At 41.2% G+C, this 27,581-nt stretch overlaps 1 protein-coding gene across 2 annotated transcripts; it reads right to left on the bottom strand.

Moving 5' to 3' along the window:
• Positions 1 to 222: 222 nt before the first annotated feature.
• EDAR (ectodysplasin A receptor) lies at positions 223 to 26,212 on the bottom strand. Of its 2 annotated transcripts, none has more exons than XM_010072963.1 (11): positions 26,150 to 26,212; positions 25,225 to 25,347; positions 23,952 to 24,133; positions 19,024 to 19,109; positions 7,649 to 7,735; positions 6,363 to 6,491; positions 6,200 to 6,274; positions 5,823 to 5,895; positions 4,955 to 5,114; positions 1,962 to 2,022; positions 223 to 542 (listed from the first exon to the last, which is right to left on the bottom strand). In XM_010072963.1, exons 1-11 carry the CDS (start codon positions 26,198 to 26,200, stop codon positions 223 to 225), a joined length of 1,347 nt encoding a protein of 448 aa, XP_010071265.1. In that variant the 5' UTR covers positions 26,201 to 26,212. The 2 variants fall into 2 exon arrangements, with proteins under 2 accessions (XP_010071265.1, XP_010071266.1); XM_010072964.1 differs by having other exon boundaries at positions 6,363 to 6,488; positions 26,150 to 26,200.
• Between the last annotated feature and the right edge of the window lie 1,369 nt (positions 26,213 to 27,581).

The following is a 27,581-nucleotide window of genomic DNA, read 5'->3' as shown; positions in this document are numbered from 1 at the left end:
TAATGACATGTTTCACACCAAGCTTCTTGGGAGACTTCTGCTCTTGTTTTGGTAGATGTGTAACTTCACTTCTTTAGAAGTCAAAAGAGCTTCCCGCTGGTTATTGGGAGCGATTATGTAGAAGAGACATCGCTGTTTTTTTGTCCAATGTCTTTGACATGGTGCTTGCTGGAATCATGGTTCTTGTGGGCAATGTGGAAGCGCAGGTCCCAGGCAGGCATGTCAGGATGTTCCTGCTGGCTCAGGAGCAGGCATCGCTTGTGCCCACTCCAGGATATCTGCACACAAGGATTCCACAGCATCCAGCCTCTCGATTTGCACCAATTTAGTTAGCAGTTCTGGGATGCTGTAACCTGCTGTGCTGATGCGATCAAATAGCTGCATACCATCTGTCATACCACCTATCTCATCTCTCTTCAGTCCAAAGCTCTCAGCGAGGTGGCGCCACGTTTTCACGATGGCTTTTTCTGTGTTGTAGGTTGAGCTGAGCATTCGGCTGGTCTTCTCCAGGCAATCAAACGGCAGCTCTGTAGGGCTCAGACCTGCAAAGTGAGGTGTTTATTGTCAGATGGCTCTGTGCACAAGTCTTGACTATTCAATATTATATCTATTAAAGTACTACAGTATATACTGTTAGCAATAAGTACAGCTAAAATCTCAAAGAGATAGTCTTTGATAGGTATGTCTAGCTCCAAAGTTATTACTGTATATTACCAAATTAATTCTTCCCAGTGACAGCAGGGTACAATAATTAGGGTAAAAAGTCTGGGAAAGAAGTAATAGATGGGTTCTGTGAATTCCCATGGCACTGCCCCTTCCTTCAACAATTTACTAGCTGTTAGAAAAAGTACATTGCAGCCATATCCCTAGGGAACAGCTCCATTAATACACCTCTGCACGTCAGGCATAGTGTATGAGCTCGAGAGACAGCTCTGACCCTTCCCTCAGTCTGTCACCAGCAGCTGCTGTAACATCTCTGCAATTGAAAGCTGCCCTGTAGGAATGTGAGGAGTGAGGTGAAGCAATGATGCCAGATATTTGCAAGCATAAAAGTCCCTGCAGGTGCTTGATTGTCATTACTGTCACTGAATCTCTAGAGAGGATTTAACATTCATCCTGTGAGGAAAAAGCTATCTCCTCCTCGACATTTTTTCTCTGTATTCATGCTCACAGAACAGAGCAGAGAATCAGCTACAGCATTCTTCCACAAATAAGCAGTCTTTTGTTTCTGTAGTTTTCCTACTTCATACTCAACAGCAGTAAGTTGATGGGAGATGGAGCTCCCCGAATCACAGGAACTTTGTACATACACGCACACACGTGCACAGAAAGTGTATGTGGAGGGAAGTCAATGCAGTCTTGCCTTCTGCAGGGAAATTAATTCATGTCTCTTCTGCCAGAAAAAGTCCAGCTAGTCAGGTGCTAAAGAGGGTTAAAACACTGACTTACTAGAAAACTCCATTTTTTGTCATAGGGAGCGGGACAGCATTTACAGAAGCAGCATAGGTCAAGACTTTTTTTCTGAAATGCAATCCTGACCCTCCCCAAATCACACTTTCATATTTGGAACTAGTTTCTATCTGTTGCCCAAGAGACTAGACAAATAAATCAAACATGTTTCCTCTAGATGGGGAGTGCGAGAGTGCTTCTCCAGAACTTGGTCTGCGTGCGTGTCCCATCGTGACCCAACACAACTCTCCCTGCTCGCCATCGGAAGGAAGCCCATGCACTCACCTGCAGAGGAGCCATGGTGTGCTCCAGCCAAGACCACCCTACACACCTCTGGGGTCGGGGCACCCCAAGGCTTCCTGGCAAGTGAGTACAAATCTACCTACAGCGTGTCTTTTCTGGATTGGGGCTTCCTCCTTTCCATAGGAAAGCAGAGGCCTCTCTTATTTTATAATAAGCGTTTGTGATCTAATTTCATGTTGTTGGTATAGGTGCAAGTTTTGTGCACTCACCTTCTGCAACATCGCATACGTTAGCATACACGTCAAGTATCTTTTTCCTTCGACTTTGAATCTAAATGAGAAGAGTTTTATTGCATTAATTTTTCAGTCACAGGAGTAAACAATTAGCAGACAGCAGTAAAAAACCTGTGGGAGATCTTCATTTCATGGCACTAGGGGGTTATCACATAAAGTCCTCAATGGTCCCCTTTGAAGATTCCAGCACTTCTTCCAGGAAGCATAAACCTACTTAAACTTACTTCTGATTTCACTTCCCACTGCTAGAGACCTTTCTTTGTATCTTCTAGTCTTTTTTTAGATCAATTACTTTTCTGGTCCAAGTGTGTGTTTGTATATTTTATTTCTCTTTCAGACTGAAGCGAACTCCTGACAATGAGGACAAATTCAATACCACACATGCAGACAACTAATGCAGGGATATCTAGGTAAACCAGGATAGGACTGGGTGGAGGGAATTAAATTCAGACTGAAATTGCCTTCTTCCAGTGATCTGAGGACTGTATAGGAGGGGATCTTCCTTCCTGTCATTTGACACAGAACCGCTTAGTGCATTCCCAATTAACTGTATTTTCAATGATATTTTGCCTGGTTGAATCTGAAACATTCTACAGATAGATATATAAAAAAAAGAAAAATCAGTGAAGCTTTGGACAGGGGAAATCTGAGGTCCAGGGTGCTCTAGTAATTTTTGACAAGGGAGAAACTCAAAAACCTGTCATTTTCTAAGCTGAAAATGGACATTTAAATATAGTTTAATTTAGCAAAAATATTCTCAAGGTTTGGCTTTGGATCCAATGTGGAGTGAAAACAAATGTCAAAATGTCATGAGTTCTCAGGGACTGTCATCCCTCTGCCAGTTCTCATCAGGACTGAGCTTTCTGAAAAGCTCTCTTTTTGATAGGACTGTAGCATTATCTCCACAAATTTGCCACTTTTCACTGCAAACCAGATTGGAGAAAAAAAAAAGCTCTGCTTTCAGTATTTTGTTTTGTGGAAAGATTTTCCTCATTTTATTCGGGCTCTGAAGGGCAAGGCACATCCATGACTTGGATTAATAGACTCGCAGCCGGAGACCACAGAGTGGCTGCTCCTCCCAAAGGCCGTCTTGCAGGCGCAGACGCTGCGCAAGTGTGTTGTACCGCAGGGCAATGCAATGCAGACACCAATTGTTGTTCACGTATTCTTGCTGTAATTTACACGTGCTTAATGGGTTGTGTTGCAATTGTAAGCTTGGATTAGCTATTTCAGAGCCTTGTAAACAGGAAATTTTCTTTTAATGAGATTTATTAAAACTCCTCCTAAGCAAAGTATTGGATGCTTATTTGCATTCTCCTCTCATTTTTAGGGCAAGGAGGGAGGTTAAATAATTCTATGCCCATGAAGAATTATGCAGGATGCGCTTTTTACCAGACCCAGAAGACGGGGGATTTGTAGGACTTATGCTGAGAACAAGTGATGTTGAGCCTGACCATCCTCTGTGTGGTAGTTCATTGCATAATGGTTTTTGTTTTAACTAGGAAGGAGCAGACTTGGATAAGAGCAGGCCTTCAACTTTCTTTACCCTTGTCCCTCAGCTACTTAATCTCCATCCTGCAGCAAATTACTTATTTTCTAATTTCTGGCAACTGGCTTAATTGTGAAATCTTAGGTATGGAGTGGAGGATCTTGATACAATCTCCACTTTCATTTAAAACTTTGTCTTCAGCCCTGTCAGCAGGCTTCAGTCCATGAGGAGTATGTTAGAACAGAAGGTCTGCAACAAATACTTCATGCTTCAGATGTGCTTATGAGCTATCTATTTAAATCACCCTAGAGAATGTATCTATTATATATGGTCTTTAGAAGGTAAGCCACTTCTTAGCAAACGTTCTGATTTCATGCCTACCCAAACTTGCGTTACCCAATTTCAAACAAATGAATGCAGAAGTTGATAACATTGGATATTTAGAGAAACGTCATAAAAAATAATTTTAAAATAGGAGCATTAGAGTAGTAAGTTATTTTCAGATAGTCATAACTGTCTACAACTAAAAAAACCATTTCTCTGGTGTTGAGACAGTGTGTCTCGTCTCACCTGAAAAATGAGGTATTTTAGAAACTTTGATCTGAACCATCCCAACAATTTAAAACGTGAGAAGATGCATTTTCAAACCTTTTTATTCTTAAAAAGTTATATGATGTTTGATATTGATGGTGTGATTTTTTCCTATCTATTGTCGCTTTTAAATTATTTTTTAATTACTAAAAACATAAAAAATATCAGAGCAGACACCTTCTTTTTAAGGATAGTTTCATGTTAATATAAACTAAAATGTTAGTGTGGGTGAAGGGTGGCCTTAACTATGCCTTGAAATACTCCAAGTGAAATAAAATGCCCTGCACAGTACTTGCTCAACAGGAAGAAGTGAAGGCCTTCCACAGAAAAACAAACAGTGGATTTACAGTGTCCTTCAGAGCACAGAAGTGACCTTCAAAGCACGTGTGTTTTTTTCAAAATTATACACAAAAACCAAGAACAACACTGGATATCACTGAAAAGCCTGTGCTGTGGAAATACTGATACTACTGGGTCAAGGTACCCAGACACTATGCTGTTGTATGAATCCAGCCATGCTGCTACATTATTTTTCTATCTTGGATTTTCTGTGGCAAATGTGGCATTGGGGTTAGTTATATTAGCATTAGCTACATTGGGGGTTTGCTGTTACTTGTTTTTTCTTTCTTTAGACTATAAAATGTAATACTTAAAAAAGCAAAGTTATTACTCTTGTAGGAAATTTGTTTTTTCAGCCCTAAACATATATGTACATATATATGTCACTATGCAAAGGAGATTCTATAATAAATTTGTCTGGAGAAGCCCTTGTAAATTAATCTGCTCTGCACTATAATGCATTTATAGTTTGTATATTGTTTTCTTAAAAAAAAACCAAAACAAAACACAGAAAAATGCTCTCAGTTTTAAAATCTCAAAATAGCCTTACCCCAGTTGATTTATTGCTTGCAGAAGATTTATCTCTGGCCAAATGCACTAAAGATAACAAGCACCTCTCCGGAGTCCCTTGTTTGTCAACTGCAGGTTCTTCATCACTATCCATACTACGACTTAAAAGTCGTTCATTCTCAGAAGATGCATCATTTTCACTGTAAGATAAAGTATACGGTTGTCTTCGTGAAGCCTCTCATGGGTTTGACTCCAATCATTTCCTTTTTGCTGTTCTAGAATAATGGGTATAAAAGTGTCTTCCATTTTTTAAATGCCTTTCCTCTGAAATCCTGTGAATGTAACTGCCTTCACCTGCCCAGGGTATACGTACAATGCCCACCAAGTTACACACTCATACATAACTTCCAAGAATCCTTTTATAGAGGGATTTTCCAACTGAAGACAGTGTTTAGCTGACCTTAATCATGTTACTCTGCCAGGTTTGGCTGCCAGGCAGACACAAGGCGAGGAAAACTACCATACCGAGTTTCCTTAAGGCCTGGAGCAGCTATGTTTACCCCTCCTGCCTAAAGTGAAGGGGAACCTTACTTAAGGGCATGTATGTGAGAGCAGCACTCGGGTCCCGAAACCAGACCTCTCAGAAGAGGAGATGGAGCCCCAAGAGCTGATGAACTGGTCACAGAGGGACTGGGGAGGACACAAGTTTATCTTTGGTAACATCTGTCATCCTCTCTTAGAAACCGGAGGGGGAAAAGGCTACTACGACATCTAGTCTTTTCCCTGCTGGAGCAAACTACCAGCATACCCATCTCATTTGTTCTTTATTTCTCTGTACCAGGATGAATCGTGACTATGTCCCTTCCCCACTTCAGCCAAACTGGAAATACGTTTATTTTTTTACCCACCTTTTAACAGCCTTAGCTGGAGTTGCTGTAAGTTTTTCAAACTCTTCTTTCTCAGTGAATATCACAACATTATCTGCAGATCAACAATTAGAGAAGCTTAAATTGGCAATGAGTTTCCAAACCAGTGCTTTGTCTCAGGACCTGCTTCTTTTGGCAAACTAACTGTAAACATAAATCTCTCTTCTACTTTTTAAATTGCTATTAGAGGATTAAGTGACATTCTGGAATTACAAAAACCATTACGTACAATTATTTAGTAAACTCACATGGATTTTATACAATTCAAAAGAGAAACTGTAATTAAGAGAACTGCATTAAGAGTATTTTAAGCCCAATGTTTTCCTGGACAGAAAAAGCAAAACTAAAGCAACTTATACCTTGCACTTCCTTCTTCTCTTCTTGTGTGTTAGCCTGAGCTTCGACATTCTTTACTGAGTGGCTCTTGCAACATGCTAGAATATAAAAATATAACACTAATTATTCTCAGAAGCTATCTAAAAATAGCATGTGCAGCTAAAATTCAATGTGCTGAACAATTACCTTGAGCAGAAGGCTTTGTTTTCACAATGTAAAACATGATGATGAGGACAATGGCAATAGCCATTATGAAGATGGTAGACATTGCAATTATAAGAGCTGTAGCCAGATGTCCTTGTCCTGAAAGATCTGCTGGAATAAACAAAGAAATATTTTCATAAAGGAGCAACTCTTAGGAGCAGAGAATAGTTAACAGTTTGCAGTCTGCTCTACACTTACATTTTGCATACTCATTAAGTTGATCTGAGTCTTGGTGACTTGTTAAGCATTGAAAAACTTAGTGTTGCATCTCAAAGGCAAACTAATAAACAGTTTTTCAAAATTGTGACATTTATGCTGCAACAATCAGTTAACAGTATTCATAAAAATATTTTATTATGTGATCCATCAGATGCAGAGGTGTACATAATTACATTATCTGCTAATAATATAGGAAGCTTTATGTAAGCAAGAGTAGCAGCTTTCCTGACACTGTATTCTGGGAAACAGCTTAGAAAAGAAGAAAAAAACACCAAATAAGCAAAAATAAACAACTGGGATGAGAGCTAAAATGACTGTTGATAACTAAGGCTGCCCCAAAACCTTTGCAGTAAAAAGGAAAACACAATGCACTTGTGGAAGAGCTGATGTTTTTGTAACAGGGACTTAAAACAACATGGCTGGAAAGTGAATTTAAAATAAGGTCTGTGAAAAAGTATTCAGAAACAGAATTTGAATGCAAGAACTGAAAAACACAAAAGGATGCAGAAAATGACAGATATGCTAAAATGTATGAAAAAGTTTAATTTTTCTGAAAACATCATCCTCATGATCGTGTTTCCAGACAATACTAGGAAGATTGGCATTGTCAGTACCTCATTAAATGCATCGTTCCTGTTGTGTCTTTTCAGGTTCACATATTTTTAAAACCTAATAATCATTCTGGAGAACTGTTTATGTTAGCTCAGTAAGAGAATGACCATATTTGTGCATTAAATTATTTTCACCGGTCTAAGCTAAGCTTTGCTGAGGCATAGTGCCATTTCTGTATGGCTAAAAATAATAAGCTAAATTAGTTGCTGGCATTACTGAGTACAGTTCAAATTCATTTTAAGTCTATCTGACTAAAACAGCATTGCTGATTAACCAAGAAATAAAAATTAATTCTAAATTATTTTTGATAGCAGTTTTAGAAATCCAGAAATAGTGGCAATAAAATTCACAACAGGAATTTTCAGTTCACTTGCACTTTGTTGATGCTATTTTCAAAACCAGCAGCTGCTAAATGAAATCTGTGAATGTGTTCTTACCTTTGTGAGCATGCTGGTAAGGTGAGAAAGTGCTTGTGCCAGAGGTGCTTGGGAAAATGGCTGAAATGCCAGAAGTAGCCCCTGCACCTGCAATATAAACAGAAATGCCTTAAACTTCCACAGGTACTTTGTCCAGTCACAGGAATAGCTTGGCCCAAGTAAACAGAGCTTTTACTTAGCGTGATTGCATTTCTACTGTGTTGAAAATTGTGTTACGGGCTACATGTTTGCATAGCATCTAGAGGGAGTAGAAGTCAAAGTTCCTGAGCTGTTATGAGCTTAGAAGAAACAGAAGCATCTTCAGACACACGGAAGGCCAGTGATTATGTAGATTCCCACATTACAAATCTGTCCTGAGTAGCTGAAAATTTTCCAGGAACCAGCTGATGACTCAAACCATTTACAACCCCTACTCCATTATTTCCAAATACAGACCCCAAGTCCCAGCTGGTAGATTCATCAAATTAGTGCTTCTCACAAGCATCCTTCACTAGCAGGATCATTGTGAAACCCCCATGACCCCACAAGAAAACCTAGGAGAGGTGACAAGTAGTACTGTTCAATGCTTTTCTGTTCCATGGAGCTGTACTATCATAGAAGGGAATATTAGAATTTCCTGAAGTCTATCTAGGCAGTATGTTTCTAATGATTCCCCCTGTCAGTCCAAATCCATATTCTGGGGAGAGGCGAAAGCCACAAGAACAGTGAAATTAAGAACTTAAAGGAATACTTAATGAGGGCAGAGGGGTGAGATTATCCAATGGGGGTTTCTGTGTGTCAGTTCTACAGTTCAGTTTAAAAGTTAATATTAATCTTTCAGATGGTGTCATATACCAAGTTTTCAAAGCAGTAAACCACGTCATAAATTAACATAATTTGACCATACCAGACAATACTGGATATTATTGGGAATAAGGCTGTTGATGGGAATATTTTCATACAGGATGGTGTCAGCATAGCAATCCAAAATTTTAGGGTTGTGAGAAAATATTCTCTTCATTGTCAAATAAACTTTAATGTCATTGGTAAGCAGGTTACGCAAACAGCTACTATCAACAGACACTGAAAATCATCTTCTGTCTTGGAGGGGTTATGAAATCCCTCCTGCTTTGTAGTAGCTATCCATGGAAAAAGTCCAGTGATAATTAAATTCAGCAGAACTAAAGGCAAAAGACTGTCCCTGGTCTTTTGGTCATCTGGTAAGGTGCATACAGCACATGGCTCCACAAGCTACTTTAGCAACTAGAGTAACTGAGAACTAGCCGTGCCATTCATTTGACCTAGTAAATACTACGAGAAATTAAACCCACCAGGTAAACTTGACAGGAAATTAAGTGGTCTGGAGTGGTCTGAGAAATGTTCCATGGTTAAGAACAAAGCAATATACATGCTCTTCAAATTAAGAGAAATGTTTTCTAAAAAGAAAAAAAGTATTACCTAACATAAAACGTGGCTGCATGTAGTGAATGAGAAATGTACCCTCTTAAAGTGGCCACAAAGTATGAGTTGCAGATGTCTTCAAAAGAAATTTTCTTTAACAATGGTGAAACATCTTTCAAAACTAATTTGTTGGAAGGAAATGGATTCATTTATTATAATTGGGTTTTTTTTCCAAACTAAAGTACTTTCATAAAGTTTTAAATATACTATTTTTTTTAATTCAGATGCTTTTCATATTATGTAAATGACAGGCAGAATACGTAAATCTTGCTTCTGCTCCCTCCTCTGTGACTGACTTCTAAGAAGAATTAGTTATGATCTCCCAAAACTGCAATATAGCAGCAGAGCATCTAGAAATCTGTCAATGAAGAGGTCTCCTTCATGTAATGGACACTAAAGACAGGTAATTTGTTAAATCTTCAGCAGTTCTTCACAAAAGTGAAGTGAATCACCCTTGGTCTCGACCTATATACTCATCATGGCTGGACAATGGAGAAAATTCAGTAAATGGCCAGAGCTGTAGCCCAACAATTTCTTTCATGTCCACAGCTACCTAGCCTGTGCCTATTCTTGCAGTCCCCCTAGCAAATCCAATTACAAACAGTTGTAATTCTGTGCACTTCTTGCAAGCTGCAGCAAGTCAACAATAGCTTTCCTTGCACTGCTTTTCAGTTAACATGGGCAAGCCATGCTGCTTTGTCTATGTGCAGTTTATCTAACAAGCCTTAGCTTGTCTCCTCCAGAAGCAAGTTACATCAAACTCTCCTCTCTCTCTTTTCCTTCATGTGAAATCTGAAGTCATTGAAGTATTTCTGCCCAATCAATCTTTCAGTCATTTGGTATTGTTAACCTCATGTTTTTCACCTGTCTGTGAAAGGTGGGAAGTCATGCAGCAGCAGCATGTAGCACAGGAACGGTAAGGAGGAAGGTCATCCGTTCTTCATCCAGCATCATCGTCATGCTTCACCCAGCACTACCCCACATCAGGATATGGCATGTTGCCCATGCCGTGCACACACGCACACACCCCGCTCCTGTGCACAAGAGTGAGCACCTTCAGCTCCAGAGCCTACGTGCAGAATTTTCTTTGCATGGGAATAGGGCCATCTCGTTTGTTCTGTAGTGCCTGTCCTGGCAAAATCGAGGCTGGTGGTAGAACGTGATGGGCTTTTACATATGCCTAGGTGGGAGCTAGTTGTTATGCATATTTTAAACCTATTGTCAAATTTAATAATTTGGAATATTCATTATGAGCCAAGATTTTCTTTTAGATGTGGCTTAGAAGAAAGTGCCAATTCATGCACCTGCACTACAAGAGGAACCAAAAATGCCAGCTTCTGCAAAAGTTCAGTTCATATCGGCTTTGCGTGAACAAAAAGAAATAGAACTCGTAGCTCCTTCTTTTCCTAGTCCAGCAGTACACCACGACTGCAATGTCAGTTGTTCCTGTGCGCATCCAGTTTTGCATCCCAATCACATTACTAGTTCTGGTTCCAATATAGATGACATTTACATAATCTATAAAGACTTAGATGTAGTTCAGGCAGTGACATCCTAAGGTGCTACAGCACAACATATGGAAACAACTCTATTTAAGGACAAAAAAAGACTGATGGCAGTAATATAGCTGTGCAAAAAACTGGTTTATATTCTTAGACACCTGTAAGTAATACTGTAGGAATGTGATAAAGACATTAGGAAAGAAGTTTATCACTGAAGTTTGGTCAGCTTTTGCATTATAAAAGTCTTTATTCAAAAAATGTTATTTACTTATAACTTGCTTGGAGTCTAAATACAGTTTCATTTTTAAAAAGTACTCATTGTTTAAAAGAACAATTGAATTTGTATTCATATTTGAATGTTTGGGGTTTTTTAACTTAAAGATAGCTTTAACTTAAACTGCCGTGCAGTCAGCCTTTTGTCCCCATAGTGAAAAAAACGCCGGGCAATAAAATAATCTTTTTTTTTTTGTTTCAAAGAACCTTTCTGCTTTATGTAACAGGACTATTACAGTTGTTCATGTGTCTCAAGACAGATTTACAGTAAGAAGTGACAAACAAAACTACCAGATTTGTGAGATGAGGAGGGCACAGGGAGGGGAGATTTTACCATCGTGCCCCCTTGCAAGTGTTTGTGAGTGAATAAAACCTGGTGCAGTAGGAGACCATATGTGCTCCTGACATGTTTCTGTGGGTGTCAGCTTACTGGTCCATGCGCAGGGCTGCTGCTCATAGCTAGCAACAGCGTTTTTTGAAGCTTATTTAATACTTAGTGAGATATTATAAAAATATCCAAAATGTGTATACAACAGACTATCAGAGTGATCCTGAGATAAGAAGCATTTTAAAAAATGTCTTTGTGTATGTATCTATCTATTTCTTGCCATTGAGGGCAGCTTGCTTTCTCCTGATGCATCCCTCTTCTCACAGCCATGATCCATTTATGCATGGCAATGCATACTCGGTACTGCCAGCCCAGCTGTGAGTGCCATCATTGAGACTGTCTTGCAAGTGTGAAGTAAGATAAAGCACACATGCAAAAAAATAACTAGCATCCTGGAATATGAGATGAAAAATTACATTGAGTTGAAATTCAATAGAGGTAGACAGTTTATGGCTGACAAAGTAATTGAAAACTGGATTATAGCTAAACCTAGTCATAAATAAAGACCTAGATATTTGGAAAGCAGAGGTCAGAATTTTCCGATTAATGTAAATGTGTATTCAGGTACTTATATGAAAGGTTTGGTTTCAAAGTTAAGGAAACAACAGTTCACATGGAAACAATAGTTCATATGAAAAACCTGTACCCTTGGAAAGTCATGGATGCTGAAGCACCAGTTAAAACCAGGCCACTCTCTAAGGTGTCTACATATGACTTCAGCAATGAAACATTAACCAAGTCTGTCAATATTGCATATTGATTGCATAAATATCTCTAACAAAAGAGATTACCCTGCCTTTTCTTTTCAGGAGACATACAGAATACTATAAGGCAGGTTACTCTAATGTTTCTTGCAGCCACATGTAGATACTTCAGTTAGTGTAGGTAGTTATTAAACCAGGAAGAACATGAAGTAAACTGATTCCTGAGATCAAACCTTCTAAAAATGGCGATAGCAAAGTTCTCCCAGACTTTTATTTTAGATCTGGTCGTTCTTACTGTAAGTAACCACTACTGTTCAGACACATAAAAGGAAATATTTTTTGCTGTTATGCTCTTTGTAACATCTTTAACAGCTCTATTTCTCTCCTTTTATTTTGCCAGGGCAGGGAAGTGGTGATTATCACAGGCTTTGTGGCACTAATCAGTAGCAGATGCAATTTATTTGCATCTGTTGAAGCTTTGTTTAGGATTCACTGGGAGCTGTAATCATTCCACAGCAATGGAAGGTTGTAGGCATGTGCTTCATGAGATAAGCCTACCTCCAGGAATTCAGTGTTATCACCTCTTTCTCTGTGCAACATGAAGGGGACAATTGCTGTTGAAACCCTACTAGGGTGACTTCAGAGTATCTGAAAGAAGAGAACAGACCTGCTCTCCCATTTCCCCTGCACCTTGGTGGAGAATCATAGAATCATAGAATCATAGAATGACCCGGGTTGGAAGGGACCTCAAGGATCATGTAGTTCCAACCCCCCTGCCTGGCAGGGCCACCAAACATACACATTTACTAGATCAGGTTGCCCAGGGCCCCGTCCAACCTGGCCTTGAACACCTCCAAGGACGGGGCATCCACAACCTCCCTGGGCAGCCTGTTCCAGGGCCTAACCACTCTCCTAGTAAAGAACTTCCCCCTAACATCCAACCTAAATCTTCCCTCCTTCAACTTGTATCCATTTCCCCTAGTCCTGCTATTGTCGGCCCTTTCAAAGAGTTTACTCCCCTCCTGGGTGTAGATTCCCTTCAGGTATTGAAAGGCTGCAATGAGGTCACCCCGCAGCCTTCTCTTCCCCAGGCTGAACAGGCCTAACTCCCTCAGCCTGTCAGAGAAGCTGTACCTCTGCAGGTTTTGCAGCTCATGAGCATGGGCAGGGTGCTTTTGCAGAAACCTGCATTTCCCACGGTCTCACTATGGAAGCTGCAGCTCCAGTATGGGTGAAAACATTGAAGTCACAGAACCATAGAATGGTTTGGGTTGGAAGGGACCTTAAAGATTGTCGAGTTCCAACCCCCCTGCCATGGGCAGGGACACCTCCCACTAGACCAGGTTGCTCAAAGCCTCATCCAGCCTGGCCTTGAACACCTCCAGGAATGGGGTATCCATAGCTTCTCTGGGCAACCTTCCAAGTCATTGGAATTTTCTTTCAGGAGAGCAGCACTGGGACATGGTGCCCTCCTGAGTGATACCTGTGCCCAGCTTTCCCAGCAGCTGAAGACAGCAAACCCTATATTTGCTTCTCAGATGCCTCCCCTTGAAGGTTTATGGCTGAGGCTGGCCAATTTTGTCCTAAGATTAGGTTCCTTTCCTAATATAGACAAACCCTAAGGGGATGAGAATTAGGCCATACCACCAGTGAACAATAAAGCACTGCCTTCAACATTTCTCCCATTCCACATGTGAAGAGGAATGGAGTGTTCAGAGATCAAACAACTGGAAAAAAAAAAAAGTTTGTTAGCTCCAGCTAACAAGCCTATTCATTTGTAAGCATAATTTGAAACAGAAGGGAAAAAAAAGTCCTGATGTTGGTCATATTACAAAAGGACAAAACTGGCAAAGAAAGAAAATGAGTGATATTACAAAGAATGGAGAGTTAAAATAAAAAAAAAATCAGAAAGAAATATTTTTCACTAATACAAATGTTTTTGGCATTAGGCTTGTTTGTGTTAAGCATTTCAATTAAGGAGACTGAGTTCCTGATCTTCAGTACATGGGCATGGAAGTGACCCCCCTGATTACAGCTCATCACATGAAGCTGTCAGCCTGTTAGTCAATTGTTCCATCTCATCTGCTTAGTTGTTTTTCAAGGTCTAATGATACAACAATAAAAATTATCTTTTATGTTTCTAGATGTTATTCATTCTCTGGTAATTAAAAAATAACTTGACTACATTTGTTTTTCTTTGTTGGTTTCCTTTTAAAAAGATTTTCCTAAGCCATCATCAGTAGGTGTTAGATTTAAAAGTTTATGCAGGTTGATTATTGGATCTGTTTTCATGTATATGACCAGCAAAGAAGGTGAGAAGAAATAACAGTATTTTGTGTCCATGCACACATATGAGTATATACAGTAGATTAAAAAGAAAACCCTCAATCAGTTGCCAGAGTTTCTGAGATCAATAATTTGTGTGTGGAAAAGGATTTGCATATTTGATGTAATTGTGTAAATACAACTTCAAAGTAAATGTTTTTCAAATTTTTGTAGGGGGTTTGTTTTTTTTTTCCTACATTATTTTTGAACTGGAATGGCAAATATCAAAGTTTGAAGAGAAAAGCAGAGTTAATATATATAATCTGGTACAGAATTGCAGCTGCTAAAAGACAGAATCTCTTAAAGAACTAACTACCTCTCTATCAGTGAAACTCCATGTAGATTAAAATCTTTTGTCTTTTGCATATAGTTTTACATTGTATAAAATAAAAAAAAAACCAACCCACCACAACAAAAACACTCCCCATGTAGTCAGAGGCCTCAAATGACCCCAGTTCCAGAGGTGTCAACAGAAAATCCAGCACCATTAACTGTGGGAAGCCACATCTCAAAGTGCTTTGGTGCTCTTTACCTTCATTCATTGATTTGAGTAGGAAACCTGCCTCCCCTTCTTTGGAAGTGCTGCTATTTATCGCAGGGGTATCCCATCCCAATTTACTGTCAGCAAGGGTCGCTGATGGCTCATGACTTGCTTCATGCACAGCTGAAGGTCTCGCATCTTTGATGTTTTGGCATCATGCTCCTCTGTGCTTAGCAGACCAGTCCTGAGGCTCCTACACAGCAGACTTGAGGCAGCTGAATGCTGAGAGCCCCGAAGTCTCACACGGGTGTTTCACAGTGCACAAGATATGAAAAACTGAAGTCTTTACACTGGTGTTCACCCTTTTCCCAGTAAGAATAAGCTTTCCTGCTGCACAACACACATCCTTACGATAACATTTGCACAGCCCCTTCCCCATACATGCCCGTTGCCCACAAACTGCCGCTGAAGCCTGGTATTTCTCCCAGATTGCAGAACACTATTGCTCCCATCCTTCAGTCCAGAGAGAGAGTTTCAACACTGTAACCTCACGATACATTTGCCTCAATTAAATCTCTGACCTTTGTGAAAAGTCTCCCTCTCCTCCCCCTCTTTTGCATGCTATTTTGTGCTATTTATGTCTCAACTCCCTTGAGAGGAAAAAAAATAAAGGTGACGCAGGCCCATCAGGGAATTTCTTTCTCACTTCTGGCCCTTTTTATGCTACTATTTCCAGATGCTGGGACACGGGGTGTTCAACTTGTTTCCTCAGCCCTTTCTAGGTTTATTGACTGTGTAGGAGATGAAAGTTGCACAGCAGGCTCTTGGAGTTAAAAGCCATTTGTTTACCCTTTGATCAACCCAAAATACTTTTCTGCCAGATAAAATGTATCATCAGGCAAATTCTTTGAGAAGGTTTCCCTGCAGCAGCACACATACCCTACTTCGCTCTCCTTCTGGCTCTCCGTAGCGTGCAGGCCAGTCACTTCCCCGGCAAGGTATGTCGCCAGCTAAGGAGAACACCACTGTCTTCAAACCCTGTCTCAAACCTAATGAAGGCCTGAAATGGGATTTATCTGCCCTCATTTTTGTGTCTGAAAGTGTAAAGCCAGAGCTTGTCACCCCCAGCTTCCTATTTCTGAGTAATTTGCCACCCTTATTTCCTTGCAACTTGTTGGGTCACCTTTCTCCAGCAGTGTGCTGTATTCAGGAGTGTTTGAAGAAAAGGAGCTCTAAGGGACAGGCATCCCTTTAGTCTGGGGTTTAGGCTCCTGAACACTGTTCAATGCTCTTTTGAAGTCTCAAGAAGGGAACAGAAGATGCCTGGGACCGTTTGGAGTTCTCATTCTGGGTCCTCCACCATGACAGCCGGAGGGGTGAGCAAGGAGCACCACTACACAGAAGTTGTTCTGCATAGAGGAACCATTCCTACCAAAGAGCTGGTATTATCGTTCGCATGACAGAAACCACATGCTGACATCAAGGGTATGTGCTCAGAGTTTGGAATCTGCAGGCGTCAAAAAATTGTGCAGTTGTGCAACACTGACATGACACCTTTTCTTTGTTCTGACTGGTATAGTCTGATGACAGTGGAACATGTGATAAAGAGGATTTATTTTTCATCATTTGCTAATACCAAATTTTATGCTGCCTGCCACAACAGTGAGCCTTTCAAAAGGTTCCTGCAGCAAGGCTGATTTTCCATCTGGAGTACAAATTATTCCCTATGAATTAAGGAGCTGCCATTCCCAACTGGGTCCAGAGGTTTAGACATCATAAATTAAATTATCTGAGTTTAGGGATTTGAGGAATTTGGATTTCAAGAAGCTTTTCCACTTTTTGAACACTTGTAATCAAATGGTTGGTTTCATAGACTTGATTAAAATGGTAATGTTCACTCTTTCTAGGACTACCATTTTCTTTTACCTTAGTACCAAATTTGTTGGTTTATGCACCTGCTTAAATTCCTCCCAAAGATAATATATATTTATTCTTGTGTTTGTCAGTTAGAAATTGCGTGTAGTTAATCACTTGTGCAATTCATACCTTCCTCTCAGAACTACAGAATCACAGAATCACAGAATGTTAGAGATTGGAAGGGACCTCGAAAGATCATCTAGTCCAATCCCCCTGCCAGAGCAGGAACACCTAGATCAGATCACACAGGAACGCATCCAGGCGGGCTTTGAATGTCTCCAGAGAAGGAGACTCCACAACCTCTCTGGGCAGCCTGTTCCAGTGCTCTGCCACCCTCACCGTGAAGAAGTTTTTTCTCATATTCAAGTGGCACCTCCTACGTTCCAGCTTGAACCCATTGCCCCTTGTCCTATCACTAGATGTCACAGAGAAGAGCCTGGCTCCATCCTCCTGACACTCACGCTTTACATATTTATAAACATTGATTAGGTCACCTCTCAGTCTCCTCTTTTCCAAGCTAAAGAGACCCAGGTCCCTCACTAAGCACATTATATACAGTACCTGTCAGATATCACGTAAAAGACAAAGATTTTTTTTTTTTTTGAGTAGTAGCCCTAATATCTTCTGGTAGATCCTTGCCAATCATTTGATACTACCGAAAACCCATTTCAGCATATGTTTGGGACAGACCGTCAGAGCTGAGGAAGGGATTCATGTCTGGCTATCACCTAGCAGCAGGCATGGTTGCATTCCTACCAATGGGGCAACCAGCCTGCACAGGTGTGCAGGAGAAGATGTGTGCCCATCCTTTTACTAGACAATCTTCTCATCTCCTGCTGAGACTCCTAACCTCCTGTTTTCAGTTACCTCTCCACCTTCTTCACACATCTCACGTTTGGGTCCTCCCTAGCACCCTTACTTCACCTCCTAATACAGACCTTATCTGACCAAAATCACGCTCACCCTGCCCTCGCCCACTCCCACTGTCTCAGGCAGAAGTGCCCGTCTCAGGACCGGGTGGGTTTCTGCAGCCAAGCAGAACTGCTCTGTACAACAGACCAGCCACTTTGCATGCAGACAGTTCAGGGAGATGCCTCCACCCAAGTTGTTACTGCTACCAGGAGCACTGTGAGATGATAATTATCCGCTGGGTCATCTGAGATCTTGCATTTTAGGAAAGGTGGTAGCTGTTAATGACCTCTCCTTCTTTGAAGTGGCTTGCAGAGCACCCATGATACACAGTTCAGCAGCATCTGAATTCAGTAATTGCTATTTATGTACACCAATAAATGCTCAGGAACTTTTGTGTCAATCTCCTCTTTCAAATCCGGCAGGCAAAATATTGCAATCCTTTTTTATAACAAAGACTTTTAAAAGAACAGAACACAGACAGAATTTTGGTTTTAGATGCATCAGGTTTCTCTGGGGGACTGCCCATTTTTGTCTGCTGCTTTTTTTTTTTTTTTTTTTAAAAAAAAATAAAAGCCTTATCTCCTGATCTGCTCCGGATTCTCTGAGGGGGTGTTGAAATAATTTGTTCATTCATAGAGAATCTCATTATTTCCTCACCTTTTTCTCACTTTCTTTACCTCCTAAAGGAGAAAGCAGTTTTTTGGGGGGTTACCTCTGCATTACAGTGCTAGCGTGTGGCTGTCCATCCTCTCCATGGTGAGAGGATAGGTAAGCCATTGCACATGTGCAGCATGCCTAATACCCTAGGTACTGCTAGGGTGTCACACACGCACGTACATATGTGTTTTTTCAATTAGCAAACTACAGTTTCTTCTGTTAGTGAAATCTACAGAATTAGCCCTCTTATCAGCGCTGACTACCACATGCCAGCGTCAACCCTTGAATCACTTTGAAATCAAAGTTTAGTGGTGGATTTGGCAGCGTTAGGCTTACGGTTTGACTTAATGATCTTAAAGGTCTTCTCCAACCTAAATGATTCTATGATATAAAAAGGTGTGATGCACCTTTACTAGGACCTGCAGTGTCCCATGTTTTCTTCATAGCTGAACTGAAACTAAATTTTAAAAAATACACAGATTTGTGACATTCTGTGTGCCTACTGGTTAAGGAACCATAATAAGTCCCATATGGGATGTCTTAACAGATGAAAACTGGAGCACAACTGGACAATAGCAGGTCCTAAAATCAGAGGTTCTGACCTCTCCCCAGATATTCAGCATTTGCTCCCTTTGTTGGCAAGGCTAGAGATTGCTCTACTGGAGACGGAATTATTGTTTGAACATAGTAATCATCGCTCAAAGATTTCATATTGAGATTCCAGATGATTCCAACTCAAAGCCAGATGAAATGCACGGAAATTGCAAATCACTTACATTCCTTGGTGTTAGGAGGTGCCAACAAGCACGAGTAGCAAACCATCCCATATATGTTTCGAGGTCTGTTTTCCAGCATGTAGTAACTGAAATGAAAGGCAAGATGAGGCAGAACAGTGTAAATTAATATGCTAGAACTAAGCATGGTTCAGTTTAGCAGCAACCAATTATACTGAGATAAAATCATTTTTAAAAACACTTTTATAAGCAATTTGATGCAAAGATTATTATTTTTTTAAAAAAACTGCCTGAATAGAGACAGTGTTTCTCTTTTTCCTTTCACTCCAAACCATCAAGCCTACATGACAAGAAGTAGTATCATTGCCTAAAACAACATTATTCTCCCTGCTGAGTTCAAGCTGCAGTTTACAGCATGCCCTGAAATAAGACTTTTCAAAATAAGGGAACATTATTTTTTGAAGCAGTAATCTTTCAGGCAAGACCACCAGTTGGATGAATATGGTTGGCCAATCTTCTTCACAAGCACCATACAAATAATCTTAATGTCAGATCCAAATCTAAATAAAAACCACAGGAAAACACCACCCTTACAGGGAAAACCAGATTAGGTTTTACACGTTGTGGGTTGGTTTTTTTTTTTTTTTTTTACTTCCTTGTTGTGTAGTTTATGTTAGTCCTTGGAAGTGGAATTACAGGGTGAAGAGAAGGTTTTTACGTTTTGAACTTCTGGGATGCTAATAAAGTTAGTGTTGAAATAAGGTAACTGGTTGTGCAAGAATTGGATCCTAATGAGTAAATTACATCAAAATCATACACAGTTGATGTCATGGATGTGTCTTTACAAATCACTTGTAAATTGCTACAAATTTTAATGAAGAAATTAATAAATTCATAATCCATTCTCTGTAGACAGATAATATAATAAAACATTTTGTACAATGAGGAATCTGTTTTCTGCTCTTATGTACCAGTCTGTGCATGTGCAGTATTTTTTTTTCGGGACAATGTGTGTATTGTTAGGAAATTACCCATCAAAATCAGTTGGTCATTAATGAATGACGCAACCTAAAAATAAGGGATTTCCTACCCCAGGAAATGGAGTACACAGAGATACAAGGAGGGGGACAGGGGCTGGAAGTACCTCAGAGAGCATGTAAACTGAACATGATTTCTCCTTTCTTTCTCACTGGTTTTAAAAGATTCACCCTCACTCTTCACTTTGAGTGGCCCCATCTGCCACTCTACCCTTCTATCAGGAGCAAAACTTCACCACTCCTCTCTTATGGGGGCCTGTGTAACATTAGCTTGTGAAGCCTCTAATAAATAAGCAGGAAATGACTGCCAAACCACAAAAAAAAAAAAACAAAAAAGAAAAAAGAAAAGAAAAAAAAAAAAGAGTGGCAGGCCAAAGATACATATAAATCTATAAAGAAAAATACAGGACAGTTAGGATCCACAGTCTAATAGCCACAGTGGTTTAGGAAAGACAAACAGCCTTTCTGACAGTTAATTAAATCAAGCTGGTGGAATATTTCTTGGTTTTTGCCACAATGCAGAATGGCGCAGGACACGTGAAGAAAATTGAAGAGGATGCTCATGGCAAGCAACTGTTCACCCACATGAGTAGAAAGCTCTGCAGCTGCAAACATTAATGATTCACCCCTATGAAGTACTGGCCATAGATTTGTGTTTCTGGATACTTTGCAATGCACCAAATATTAAAGGCAATGTTGGAAATATCTGATCCCTTTCTATTGCTAACTATGGAAAAGGTGCCCAGTAATGAAAGAATGAATTTTCATGGTGTTACTCTTCCACTATGAGATTCATTATTTCTCTTTCCTTAGCACATTCCAGGCTCAGATTTTGAAGTGTTACAGGAAAAATCTAAGAGTAAAGGCTAGACTGAAAAAAATGGACGTGTTTTCCTGCTTAATACCATGGTGGTTTATCTCAGGCTAACCTTGGTGGTGTCATGTCACACTCAGGCACTTGGCCCCAGGTTTAAACCTACCCTCCTGCAGTGATCAGGGCACCTGTGACCAAGGGGACTTGTTCTCCATGGGGACAGTCTGCAGTGAGACAACAAGGAGGTGATGAGCACATAGGTGGAGGTATCCTGCTGCCTTACCCAGAACTGCAGGGAGGGACATTATTTCCTTTGAAATTCACTGGCTAAATCCTTTCATTCAGAAAACAGAGGAAAGAGCTCATTCCTTCTCTTAAAGCACCTCAGAGAAGAGAACTGAACCCGGATTTGCTGTAACCATGAAAAGGGGAAGCGTCAGTAGTGGAGGCATCTCTGACTACATTTTAAAAGAAAATGATCCCTTTACAATTCCATCTTGTGAGGAGACCAGGGACTTACTCTGAGCTGAAAATATGTGCTAGGACAGCATGAGAGATGTGTATCACATACACCTGGCCTTTTCTTACTTCTCTGTGGGTCTCCACTGATGGCCGCTACTGAAGACAGACAACCAGGCAAGAGGGCCCCTTGCTCTGACCTGCTGTGGCTGCTCCTCATTGGTTGTGATCTTCGTCACACTCCAGGAACACCTAATGGATCATCCAACTGAGGGAAACTGTCTGCATTGCACCTACTTTCCACATTTTTGACCTGTCTTATTTCCCATGATGGAAGAGCTTCTGGGCAGGAGCAGAGGATGAAGCCTGCGGTGTCCCAGGAGATGTAAGTACCTCCTGAGTTCACTGGCAGATGAACTTTTGTTTTGAGAACCACAGTTTCGGAGCTAAGCCTTTAAATTCCCCCACCGGTCACAGTCTTGCAACCTTTCTGTGACCTTGACAAATAGCGTTATTCCTATCTTATAAGGAGGGGAACCTGGACACAGAGAAGCAGTGGATGACCCATGCTCTTGTTCCAAAGGTCTCCTTCCCTAAAACTAATCATCAGTAATAGTGAAAAAAAAATAGAAGGAAAATTATATAATTATCCAGCACCTATTTTAAGGCAAATGTTAGCAAAAGGCACTTATAGCCCCTGGGAAAAGACTGCCAGTTCAGTGGTGTTTTGTCTAAAAACTTTAGGTCAGAATGTGCCACATGCTCATCTTTTCCTCAGGATGCTTTACTCAGCTGGTGAAAAATAGCAAAGGGATGAGATGCCCTCAAATATAGATTGCAGCATGTGGGCTGTTATCTTGGGAAGGTCTGCAGCCCATGATGGAAGCCCAGTCCTCTGAAAATGGAAACTTTAATTTTTCCCTCCCTTTTTTGACTCACGGGCTCTTTGAGGTTTACCGCCTGGGCACAGGAGCACTCTGCCAGCTGCCACTCACACAGGCGCCTGGCTGTCCCTGGGCCACTGGGAGAATGAGGAAGGGTGGCCGGTGAGTCAGTGCTACTCGCCAGCTCTCTGCTCTGATGCAGGGGCTCTGCGTCTCCTCCATCATCATACAGACACTCTGGGGTCTCTAAGTTGCACGAGCAGTCGAGGCAGCTTCAGAGCTTCTTTTAGCCTGTATTTAATTTATCTTGAGAATTTCGCCTCTTCAAGCTCAGAGTAAGAGGGTGTTTTTCCTTAACTGCCGGCCTTGCCAAACTATCCCAGGACCTGAGAGTCACACACAGAGGGCACAGAGCCAAACTCCTGCAGACCAGTTTCTGCTACAGGTTACACCTGTGCAAACATGATGTTGTGAGATTACTCCCCAAGCACCAGCTGTACAAGCTGATTACTTTCAGCTAGCACCCCGCTCCCACCTGGGTGACCTCATTAGTCCTGACAAAAATTGCAAAACAGCAACTGTGGCCACTATTTAACTTTCTTGCTCTTTATGATGTATGAAGGGAAGTCAAGAGGGAGCTCTTTTCAAATCACATCATCAGTTTGCTTGGCTGGCAGCTAGACAAGACTTTTTTATTTGTAAACTGTGAAAATTTCACACAGACTCACTGACACAATAAACCTGGAAGCTTGCAGGGCCTCTTTAATAGGGTTTCCTGTGCTATAAGTAGTTTGGGTTATAAAGCATCTGCAAACTGCACAAAAGCCAAACATCAGTAGGAATTACACTTCTAAACCAAAGAAGTACACTGGCAGGAACTGAAAAGGTATATAAGGTGAGGCTGTGTTTTAGAGTATCTATTTACCTTACAAAAAATTATGTTGAGAAAGCAAATGTATGATTGGGTTTCAGACTTTAAAATATAATATGGTCAAGAATATATTGCTAACATATTCAATGTAGCAATTGCTTTTTCAACATTACTATCAGAATTATACTGAGACCATTAAAGAGATGGACTTAATAAACAGCATCTATTTTAAGCCCCTTCATCCAGCCCTGGAACTTGTTTTGACTCTGAACAACTGCACACACACCACATTAGCAGCTCTTTAGACCTCTTTCTGTTGGCTAGAAAGGACCCTGACAGACTAAAATGCCTTGGTAAATCTCACCTATGATAGCTAATGCTGTCAACTACTGACAAATTTGCCAGCTGTTCACTTCTGGAGAGGAGGTATTTTATGTACCTAAGCATCCCATAATGCCACCAGGGACCCTACTGGGTATCCAAGGCATCTTCATGGAGCTTGCTCATAGGATGCAGGACTTACAAGGTGGCCCTCTGAAGTCACAGCTGGAGGCCAAGCAGAATTTCTTACAGCATCTAAAATGGCACTGCACAGCTGTGCGTGGGTACGTGAGCTGTTCCCTTTCTACTGCTAGTAAGAGGAGAAGTTTCAGATTTTCTTGTTGTTCCCAACAGTTGTTCCTTCAGTGAGATTTCAGTAAGACTAACGATGTTCTGATTTACTCAATTCACCAATGCTTTTGAAACAGTAAGTGTATGGTTTTAGCAGATACTGAAAAGCACAGTTCACCAGTACTGTACCTACAGTCAGCTAGGACATGAAGAGAGGATGTCAGAGATTTTGACTTTAAAAAAGCATTTTGCAGTGCCTTGGGTAGAGCAAAGGTCCATGGTTAAATCCTTACCCTGGGAGACAAGGCCCACACTCCGCATCATTCTCCTGATCCCCAGGTGTCATGACTGTGGCTCGAAAAAAACCCTCACAGTCTTTGTGCCGCCTGCATATCTGGTAGCCTCCTCTGGAAAATTTCTCTGAAGGGCAAGGGATGCAGCCATAGTCCTCGTCTTTGGTGCCATATCCACATGTCTGCAACAACACAAAGTCACTGAAAAGCATGCTTGCGCTGAGCACCGGCTTCTAGAAAAGGGAATATTCACAGTCTGGCCTGTTGGCTTTGCAGCAAAATGTCACACCAAGGGAAAACAATTTGTTGTTTGGCCTCTTAATGTCTGTCCTAAAAAGGCTATGGAGGGGTATAAGGACTCAGCATTCTGTGTCCTGGAGAGTGAAAAAGGGGAACCAGAGCATCACACTCCTTGAAAATGGTCCCCCATAGCTATATTATATTGCAGCAAGCCTTGGAAGTGAATTTCAGCTGCCACTCAAAAAGTGAACTGAAAACTGAAAAGTAGAGAAGAAGATTACAGGGGGAGCACGGCTGCAGCAGGGATATCAGCGATCCTGCTTTCATGCTTGGAGAGGCCAGAGGGAACATCACAAAAGGCAATGTTTTTATGAGATTTCATAACCCCTGAACTCACATGTCCCAGCTGAACATTACAGTTAGATTAAATAAAACTAAACCCAACTGGTTATTATTCAAACGTATTTGTTCAGGACTACCACTGTGTGAAATTCTTGCAATAGGATGTTTATCCCATTAAACCAAACAGGATTTCAGTAATTTATTTTTTAATAAGCAACAATTATATGCTGTAAATCAAATGGTTACTTAGGAACTGTAATTTAAAATGTTGCAGAAGCATCCAAGTTCCTCTAGTGCCAAAACATCTTAGCGGGAGAGCAAAATTAAATTCCCCATGTGGGGGGCCAGCGAGCATGCCAAACTAACTGATTTATCATACCATGCTGGAACGACAGCATCGAATTTTAAATAACTGTTGAGATGAGAACAGACTGGCAGAGACCCTGCGTGAAACTTTTACCTTACAACTTTTACAGTATCACTTTTAACAGGCCGCTCTTGGGATGTGGTGTACTGGCATGCACGTGCTCCCACGACACGCTCGCAGGCATGAGCGCTCCGGCTTAAGCATTTCTCCGTCCTTCCCCAATTTCTCTCCTATCCATACGTTACCACCACGTAACAAAGCATTTGTTTTTTGAATTTGGTGCTCTATATGTGTTCCCCTACTAGCAGAAGAAGCTGAAATTACCATGTAAGGCTCTTCGCCTGGCTCACACTTGGGGCAGTCATGGCACATGCCGGTGGTTTGGTTGTAGTATTCATTCTCGCCACAGTTGGAGTATTCAGCGCTGGCAGAGTACACCAGGGAGACCTGTCACCAGAGAGCATCCCAGAGCACCATTACTTCCATCGCCTTGTCCCCCACGCCTTGTCCCCTCCCCTTGCCCAGCTGCTGTGGCTCAGAAGGCGGAGTGGAGCATCACTAAAGCTCAGAAACAGAAGTGCCACTATGTGGGACAGAGGCAGGTATGGTTTTCAGCAACCTAGTCCTGCTAAGAGTTTCTCAGAGCACTGAAATTCATGCTTGTTGCCACAGCTACTCCTCAAAGTATTGAAGGCTGTGATTCCTGACCTATTAATTCTCATGTTCTCCTGCACAGCAAATGCCTAAGATTGCACCCTTGCCCCTCCGAGCTCCAATGAGCCTTCATAAACATGACTGAAAGGGACAATTATAACAGTCACCTTCCCTGGAGGTGTTCAAGAAACGTGTAGTTGTGGTGCTTAGGGACATGGTTTAGTGGTGTTGGGTTGGACTTGATGATCCTTGAGGTCTTTTCCAACCTTAATGATTCTATGAACAAAGCTATGAACCTGAGATAACAAGGTGCCTCAGGCCTTAACCATGATAGGGCTGTGCCTCCTGTGACACCCAGGCTAACTGGCTTTTCCAGAGGCTTCTGTCTCCAGTCCTTTTCCTTCCCCCTCCTGTCTAGGAGCCTCACTTTAAGCAGCACATGCCTAGATGTTTTCTTGAATGGAAACTGCATTGGTGTTCAGTCCCTAAGTCATCTGTAGCTGTGCCATGACAATTCACAGATGTTTGCAAAGACCCAAGCAGAAACCAGTTATTTTTGCATGCTGGAGAGACCTGTACACACATAAATACCTACCACCAGGAAAGGGAACACGTGAGTCCATTTGCGTTCACCCAGGTGAGCCATGCTCTCTTGATATTTTACCTGAAAAGATAGAATCAGTGATGGTTTATGAACATGAGTAAATATCTGTGTAGGTTGCCAAAATAAGAACAGAAGGGCTCATAAGCAGAACAGAGGTTACACGGGAGCGATGCCCAGAGGTCTAAACAAAGTGAAGGGGAGATGCGCACGTGCGCTCACATACACGTGTGCACCACACACCCTTACTGCACATCTCTTGCCTCCCTTTGAGAAGATCAATGGCATGAGGCAGTTCAGTCTTGCAACCTTTATAAAAATCTGTCAAAGATGAGGAACCAGTTCTGAGCCCTGGCACTTCTTGGCCTGCTGAGAAATCCTCCCACGGAGGAACTGAGGGCTACGTCTTGACTGCTGAATGAAAGACGGATGGGGATCAGTAGCCTGGCTTGTGTCCACACCGCTTAGTGCTTGACCCCACTAGATCAGATTAGTCTAGGAAAGATCTAGATGGAGCAGCCAAAAGTAGAGCCAGGGAATGAACTGACAGTAAGCAGTGTGGGCAGCCGGCATGCTGGGGCTGCACCTTCCTCGCCAGCTCTTGTGGATCCACTGAGAAAGCCCAGAGCTGCCTTCTGTAGGAAGTATAGGCTGCTTTTTGTTCTCGATAAGCAAACTGCAGATTTAAGAGGTTAAACTCAAGAAAGAAGCCAAATTTTGTATTTGAAATGCTATTACAATGGTTGGGGAAAAGAAAGGCTGCAATCTCTGTTACAAACAAACGTGCTAATTTATTTCATTTCTTCAAATGAATAATTTTGAATAAGAGCTGATACATATTCATATACTGGATTTCTTTCTAAGGGGAAAGAAGAGACAGGAAAAGGAGGCACAAATTGTTTTGTTAGCATGATACAACATATTAAATGGTATTGTTACAGCACATAATATGCCCTAGGGATTTTACGGCTTCAAATTGCAAATGTTTGAGAAAGATACAGTTGCAACACTTTGGTCCTAGCAGATGTAAACTACTCTTTAAATTTTCCAGGTCTCAGACACTGCAAGGCTTTCAGTCTCCCAGAACAGCACAATTACTGTTTTGTGCCACATTCAAGTATACAACCTACATGAGAGCAGTGCTCTAGTATTTGAGATAGCCACTAACATTTACATTTTTAAACATTAAGTAGATTAAGCAAAGATTTTATCACTCCAGCATCAAGCTAAAAACTTGCTTTATACGTTCCTTCCAGCAATTGGGCTAGCTGAGACAGGTAACTGGGTGGGTGGGTGGACAACCTGAATTATGAGTATATTAGTTTCTGCAGGAAATTGCACTTTGAAACCTAGAAACAAAAGAGAATCAGAGATAAATTGTCCTAAATCTGGCTGTAAGAGATGGAAAATAGTCATGCCATTGTAC

The sequence above is a fragment of the Pterocles gutturalis genome, unplaced genomic scaffold (assembly GCF_000699245.1).
Source record: "Pterocles gutturalis isolate BGI_N339 unplaced genomic scaffold, ASM69924v1 scaffold45057, whole genome shotgun sequence".
Classification (NCBI taxonomy): Eukaryota; Metazoa; Chordata; class Aves; order Pterocliformes; family Pteroclidae; genus Pterocles; species Pterocles gutturalis.
The sequence above is the reverse complement of the archived record's forward strand: the minus strand, read 5'-3'. Positions and strand labels throughout refer to the sequence as shown.